The following is a 7,929-nucleotide window of genomic DNA, read 5'->3' as shown; positions in this document are numbered from 1 at the left end:
GGAGGTTGGTGGCCCTGCATGTGGCAGGGGATTGGAGATTCATGATCCTTGAGGTCCATTCCAACCCTGGCCATTCTACTATTTATTACAGGACGTGCTTTCATAGGTTGCAGTAAGTTTGAAAAAGAAACTTCTATAAAAAACAGAAGGCAACTGATATTATATCTTCTGAGAAACTATGTGTGAAGGCAAAGCCCCTGAAACTCCATTGGAAGCTGGAGATATTCAAGAACCATACAGTACCAGCAACCCTGGGATAGGCTGACATGACGTATACTGTTGTAACTTCTAAGTTTTCTTAACGGCCTCATAAAATACTTGTTTTCAGGAGTGGAGGGGTGTTGGTAACATGCTCGACTTCTTGAAAAAGCAACAGAGAATTAGAAGAGTGTCTTGGACATGAGCTATTAAGAAGAGAAGCAGTTTTGAACATGTAGATTCATTGCTACTTGTAGTTACAACAAACTTTGTTATGTTCTGTTTGGTGTAACGCAGTCATGACACAAAACTTATGTAAACAAGATGAATTTTCAGATAGTGCTATTTTTTTTCTAGTATATAATATGCTTACTTAACAAGCAGACTGTTTGGTATGAAATCATTTTGTGAACTCCTGACATACTTACTGCTTGCTATTTAAATGTGAAATATTGCTCTGGGGATGCTTGGCACTTATTAGCATTGTCACAAGTTCTTGTAAAACACATCATGAATGCATTACAGAACTTAGCTCAAAGCGTGGATGTGACTAATGGTAAGTACTTCTGCTTGTCAGGGCAGCCCCATGCACAAACAGCTGTTGTTCCTGTGACTGAAGGATGTAAAATATTTCCACTCCTCCTGTTGTGCCAATACTCAGTCATTCCCTACCACTGAAACTCATAGGTGAGCATAAATTCACCCTGCTATCACAGAATGGTCAGAGTTGGAAAGGACCTCAAGGATCATGAATCTCCAACCCCCCTGCCACGTGCACAGCCACCAACCTCCACATTCAATACCAGACCAGGCTGCCCAGGGCCCCATCCAACCTGGCCTTGAACACCTCCAGGGACGGGGCATCCACAACCTCTTTGGACAGCCTGTTCCAGCACCTCACCACTCTCTCTATAAAGAACTTGAATTACTTCTGCTAGTAAATCTTTAATTGCTTGTAGCAGTTATTTAAGCTTTAAACATAAGTTGTTATGTTTGAGGATGTAAGTTTGTGTTATATCAAAGCTAGCCTATTTGCATTTATCTTGTGAGAGTATTGTTGTGACAGTGGTCCTACAATGAAATACATCAGACTACTTTTTTTTAGTTGAGGTTTGTTTATTAGTCCATAAACAGGCTTTCTGTGCATTTGAGCAAGCACTGGTACAGTGAAAGTGCAGAAAAGTGGCCAGAGAGGAAGGTAATACTTCACCAGAGTATATCTGGTGTAGAGTGATGCAGCCGTGTTCTAAAAACCACGCGTGTGGTTTTCACTTAACATTTTAAATCAGTGTCACTTGGCTTTGCTTCAGAAAGATCTTAACTTTTGTGTTCCTTACTGTTAATTCCTGCTCCACTCCACCTCTCATGTCACTGCGGATTTTAGCTGGCTTATACTCATGTGGGTTAAATGAATTATTTTAAAAGATTGACTGTTCTAGACTAGTTCACACCTGAGGCATGAACAGCCTGAAATATCAAACTTTACATCTTCTGGAGGAGCATCAGACAGTCGTCATCACGTGCACACAAAATTTCCTCATAGATTTGTTCTTTAAAAAAATTAATTTATTCATTCTTAGGGATTGAGGGAGGAGCAGGGCACCAATAACAGTGAACATTTCCCAAGCACTTGATATATTTTTGCTGAGAATATTAACTATTCTGTGGTGTTTTGGTTTTGAAGGAATAATTTGAGTTTCTTTACTTGTAGGTTTTCACTGCTGCTTCTTAACCTGGAAGAATATTACTTTGAACAACACAGAGCTAGTCATATCATAAATAAAGGTTGCAGAGATGAAAGGTACAGAAGTTTTACATTCCTTCATTTACAGGAGTTATTCTAGTCTAATCTATCTGCAAGATATACATGACTACTTCTTTATTTATTGTTTCCCTTAGGAAAATAAGAGGTTCCCTAAAAATCTGTTCAAAGTCAATCATTTTTGAACCGGATGAGAATCTGCAACCCATTATTAAGGTAAGCAGTGCAACACTGGTGGATGTTTAGGTTGGTTGGACTGGATGATCTTGTAGGTATTTTTCCAACCTTGGTGATTCTGTGATTCTGTGACTGCAACTTCTTGGGAAAGTAAGATTGCTTTTAAGGAGCACACATCTGTGTATGTTTTTATAACTTCTCACAGATACCATTGAGAGACTGCGGTAGTATAAAAGCACCAGAAGACAGCGAAGCAAACAACCCATTGTTACGGTATGTGAATTTGAATTACTGTATGTATGCATTTAATTTTTTTTTTTTTTAAAAGTCTGAAATGTCCGTCTCTAAGTATCTTACTTACATTCTAGGGAAACATCTGGAGGGATTTCTGTTGTATGTAATCAGGTAAGAGCTGATTTTCATTGTGTAAATGTGAGAGGTTATGTTCTTTAATGGTGTTTCTCAGAGCTGCAATTCTAGGATGAGGAGTTTCTGGAAGCAAAACTTAGCATTAATGTGAAGCTGTTGATGCTGGAAACTTTAAACCATTAGTGGCTCTATTAATAGGACTTTGATTAAAGGGAATTTTCTGCACTGTACATGTTACAGTAGAGCTTAGGACAATTTTAGAATTGAGAAAAGAGAGTAGACTCATCTGGTTATTCATCATCTTTGTTTTGGTCTTGCTACAGTTGTATATCATTTTCTTCCTTCTGTAGCATGTATTGGTAATGGCAAAGCCATCTTAATTCTTAAAGTTCAGTAGACTATGTTTTCATAAACTGTCCACCAAATCATTTTCAGTAGGTATTTTGAATCATGGATTCAGGTTTCAGTTGTGGGTTATGATTGACTTGAACGTGTTTGTATTTAGTAAAGACCAACAGAATGTACCTCAAACTTTGATTAATTGGAGCTGGTAAGTGTTCCAATGCTTCAAAAGAAGTTCATGTTTTCATTTCAGGAAATAACTGAAGTGAGGTGGGAAATACTTTCTTAAACTTTGTAGCAAATTCTGTACTGTGGCAGTCAAAAAAGAATTCAAGCATGTAATTTAATTTGCGCTAGAAAAGTTCGTGGCCTGTGTTAAAGTAATCAGTGCACTTAATTTCATCTTGAAACTACTTCTCAGAGTTCTGTGTGGTTAAGGCTCATTGTGTTCATGGTTTTTTATGTTCAATGGTTTTATTTTTTTAAGGCATTTCTGATTATTCTGTGTAAACTTTCAGATGGTAAAGGGAAAAAAAATATCTGAAGTATTGTCTATAATGTAATTGCCTTTTTTTATTACCCGTTCCTCTATCATACAATATTCATATATATTCTGCAGAACAGGTCAGTATAGAAACATTACAAAGGAAAAAAAAATTAACTTTTAAAGCAGCAAATATTGTTAGCCGCACTGTGTAGAGTGTCAATCATCCTCCTGTCACTAGAGAAGTGCTCTGAAATGTTTTGACGGAATGACATGTGCTTGTATTTTTGTATAAAAGTAAGTCAGGTATGAAGTACTCATAGGCTGTATTCATGATAAATTCTGACCTAATTATGAACATTTCTTCTGAGTGCATTTTCTGTCTTATAGAAAAATGCACATATTGAATAATCAGATCATCTTAAACATGCTTGCCTTTTTTTTTTTAGGCTCAAAATAGTATTAATCCATAGCTGGACAAGAAGCTTTGCTCTGTGTAACAAGTAACTTAAAGACTAATGGCTATGCAAGACAGTAAATAGAAATAATAGAATAAATAGAAATTATTTTTCAGTAATTTTTCTAAAGTGGTGTTGGAGAACTGCCTTACAAAATAGGTAACTAATACAACATGGCAACTTTTTTGCTCTGCTTGTATATGTATTTTGGTGTGTACTGTCTACTTTTCCCATGTAATTTGGAATTTGGGTGTCTCCGTGTAGAGAAGTCTTTAATTATTGTACAAGAAGTAAGAGCTAAGTATAAAGCGTATGTCTTTTACTGGGTTGATTTTTCTTATGCTCTAGTATAGGCCTGTAAAAGCTGATGTCAGATTAAAGGAGCTAATTATTTAAAGTAGCGCTAACAGAGGCACGCTGAGCATGCCATTTAAATTCTTCCAGCATATCGATACTGAGTTGCCATGTGGAAAGGCCAGCTCTCCTGCTTGTGGGTCTACTACAGTTCAGGCTGATGCTATCCACTCTCTTTACCTTCATTTGCCAGGCCAAACCAAATACTTGCTTTTGTCTTTTTTGCTTGCCTCTGGATGCAGACTCACAGGCCTGGTGCTTGCTGTAGGAAGCAAATCAAGGCACTGGGCCTAAGCAAACCATGTGTCTGGAGTGGGTGGATGTCTGGTGTGTGAGAAGACCATTGGAGTGGGCAGGTATCTAAGACAAGGAGCAGAAAACAGTTGGTTATGCATTCTAGTGTGTTTTGTGGAGCTCATACCCATTTAGGGTCTTACCCAGGTCTGAGATTTTAGCAAGAATGAGCCTTTCCTATAGACGGAGTGAAACATGACTCATTTTTGGCTTTGACGTCTTTCAGATGATAAATGATAAGGTGATAATCTACAAACCAGTGTGTGACAACAGTTAAGCCTTTCTGTAGGGGCTGTGAAGAGAATGAAATGAAGTGGTTTTGGTGGGTTTTTTTGAGTGGAGGATCCTCTCCAGGTCTGGGAGTAACATCAAAGAAACAAAACTGCTCAAAAGTAAGCTGTAGGATGGGAAAGGAAATGACATTCGTAACTGTTAGAACTAGAAGCAAAATGTTTGGCACAGAAAGAGCTCAATTGAGCAGGCTCGTGCAGCAGTCATGGAGTGAGGCCCTCTGAGGTGGGCCATTCCCTTCAGAGCAGAACCCCAGGGCCATAAGCTGCCAGAAAAAAAGCAGGCAGAAATATTCTGTTGAATGGGGTTAGGCTGGTGGCTGTGCTTACTGCCTTCAGTCTTACAGCTTTGTGAAGGTCATATGATGGGAATAAAAACTCACTAATTGACTGTCAAAGTAAGCCTGTGAAATGCACTGAACACTCATCCTTTTCACAGCAGCTACAAAAGGTCATTGTTTTTTTGCTGTTCATCTAGGGTAGCTAAAGCAGGATGTTGCAACCTAGTATTTTGGTTGCTTAAGCAGTGTTCCTGGTTTTGTATTTATCAGGACTTACATTTATTATTGATGGCTGAGGGGAGAGATGGTGTGGGTTTTTCTTTTTTTTTGGTGGATGATTGTTTATTAGTTTGTTTTTTGGACAAAAGCCATAACAGTCTCTTGCTCTTTCAGGTTTTTCTCATTAAAGAAAGAAATGTTATTGCACCCTATAAAACAGTAAGAGTGAGTATACAGTTTTTCATTATTCTTAGCAAACTAATATTTTGCAAAGAGCAATGCTCTCTATTATAGAAGAGTAAGACAACTCTAATTGGAGCAATATGACAATAAAACTTCAAAAAATAAATAATTGTGCATATTAGATAAAACTACTGCCCAAATTCTTCCATAATGCATATGTGATATTTATTGGAATACGTGCTGCAGACTTGTCTCTTGCTAGTTACCTCAACGTGCAGCTCTGTGGGCTCAATAATCAGACAGACAACTGGCCGCTCATATTCAGTGGGCACTGTTTCTCCTCAGTTTTAATTTCATTCCCAGCTGAATGGGTCACAGGTCAAAGAAATTGCAGATAAAGTTTGCTCATATCAGAATCCAGAGCTTGTTTCTATTGCTTTCTACCCAAATTCTTGAGTTTGAAGGCTTCAACGTAAAGAATTGAGTGGTTTTCAGCTGAAATGGGAGGTAAGTGAAGATACAAACACAAAATGGAAAATGCAGAGTCATATAAACACTCCTTCTGCCTCAACTTTTTTCCACAGTTTAGAAATGAGCAGGCAATTAAATTTCTTGCCATGTTTCTTCAAGTAAAAGGCTTCAAGAACAATCAAGTCAGTAAACTTATGTTACTACTATGAACAGCAAAGAGTCAATAGATGATGTCTGAATTATTCTCAACAACTACTTTGGGTAGTTTTGGTGGTGTTTCTAAGCAATGATTTCTAATTATTATTTTTATTTTCCTTGTTTATTTTATGCCACTAATTCTTTATTCTATTCTAAACCTCATTTCTGTTCTCTTGTATTCTCTGTTTTGCTTCCAAGTGCAAGATTTATTAAGTATCACATAACTATCAATAGCAATAGCATTGTTGACAAGGGGAAAAAGAAAATAATTGGAAGGGCTGTTTGGAAACTTCTCCATTTTAATTTGTCTGAAGTCAAGATACCTAAATAATTCCTAATAGTTAACCATTACAACTTCCTTCACGAAAGTGCAGTTATGTTTCTTCATAGTAAAACAAGAAGTCTAGTTTGCCTTTAGCCACTTAAGAGTATTTCTTTGCTGCTGCTAGGTGTACCTGAATCATTGCCTGTTCTAGGTGGTTCACTGGGTGCTAGACTCTGGTAGTATGATTTTGCTTCCATGTCTTCCATTGATTTTATGTATTTATTTGTTTATTTTTGGAGATCTACTACAAAACACCAAATCATGGTCTTTCCAGGCTGGAAACTAGACAAAGAACTGCTTTCCACAGCTTTTACCCTGTAGGCTGTAAGTGAGGCTGTAAGTGAGGCTGTAAGTGAGGCTGTAAGTGAGGCTGTAAGTGAGGCTGTAAGTGAGGCTGTAAGTGAACATTGAGGACCATACACTAGGGTATGAGAGCCATGTTTCTCCTCTTAAAGGAAAAATGTGTCGTCAGTGAAATGTTACTGAGGCTTTCATCCAAATTGCTGTTGAATTTCTTGTCTCATTAATCTGGCACAGTTTGCTTTCTGAACCATGCTTTGCTCTTGGATTGGTGTCAGTTCAGCTGACTGCATGAGTTATGCTAACAGTCATCTAGAGTTTCATCTTTTCTTAGGTTGTTCATAATTATATCCACATTGATCAATGTCTTGAAGTAGACTTACTGATCACAGAATCACAGAATTGTAGGGGTTGGAAGGGACTCTAGAGATCATCGAGACCAATACCCCTGCCAAAGCAGGTTCCCTACACCAGGTCGCACAGGTAGGCGTCCTGGCGAGACTTGAATATCTCCAGAGAAGGAGACTCCACAACCTCCCTGGGCAGCCTGTTCCAGTGCTCCGTCACCCTCACTGTGAAGAAGTTCTTACGCACATTCATGCGAAAGTTCCTATGCTGCAGCTTATGTCCGTTTCCCCTCGTCCTGTCTCCACGTACCACTGAAGAGACTGGTCTCACCACTATGGCCGCCACACCTCAGATATTTATAAACCTGGATCAGGTCCCCTCAGTCGTCTTTTCTCAAGGCTAAACAGACCCAGTTCACTTAGCCTTTCTTCATATGGGAGATGCTCCAGGCCCTTCACCATCTTTGTGGCCCTCCGCTGGACTCTTTCCAAGAGATCCCTGTCTTTTTTGTACTGGGGAGCCCAGAACTGGACACAGTACTCCAGATGAGGCCTTACCAGGGCAGAGTAGAGGGGGAGGATCACCTCCCTCGACCTGCTGGACACGCTCTTTTTAATGCACCTCAGAATGCCATTGGCCTTTTTGGCCACGAGGGCACACTGCTGGCTCATGGCCAACCTGTTGTCCACCAGGACGCCCAGGTCCCTCTGCAGAGCTCCTCTCCAGCAGCTCATCCCCCAGCCTGTATTGGTGCATGCAATTATTCCTCCCTAGGTGTAAGACCCTACACTTGCTTTTGTTAAACTCATCCGGTTTCTTACTCGCCCAGCTCTCCAGCCTGTCCAGGTCTCGCTGAATGGCAGCACAGCCTTCAGG

At 39.3% G+C, this 7,929-nt stretch overlaps 1 protein-coding gene across 1 annotated transcript in view; it reads left to right on the top strand.

Moving 5' to 3' along the window:
• The window catches only part of NSMAF (neutral sphingomyelinase activation associated factor), a 41,636-nt gene that overhangs the window by 9,092 nt on the left and 24,615 nt on the right, over positions 1–7,929 (top strand). The window contains exons 3-7 of the mRNA XM_010708984.3: positions 1,910–1,999; positions 2,098–2,176; positions 2,343–2,410; positions 2,506–2,542; positions 5,403–5,453. Coding sequence (XP_010707286.1) covers positions 1,910–1,999; positions 2,098–2,176; positions 2,343–2,410; positions 2,506–2,542; positions 5,403–5,453 — 325 coding nt within the window. The remainder of the gene's footprint in view (positions 1–1,909; positions 2,000–2,097; positions 2,177–2,342; positions 2,411–2,505; positions 2,543–5,402; positions 5,454–7,929) is intronic.

This window comes from Meleagris gallopavo, chromosome 3, assembly GCF_000146605.3.
Source record: "Meleagris gallopavo isolate NT-WF06-2002-E0010 breed Aviagen turkey brand Nicholas breeding stock chromosome 3, Turkey_5.1, whole genome shotgun sequence".
Lineage (NCBI taxonomy): Eukaryota > Metazoa > Chordata > Aves > Galliformes > Phasianidae > Meleagris > Meleagris gallopavo.
This window is presented reverse-complemented; position numbering and strand designations above follow the sequence as displayed.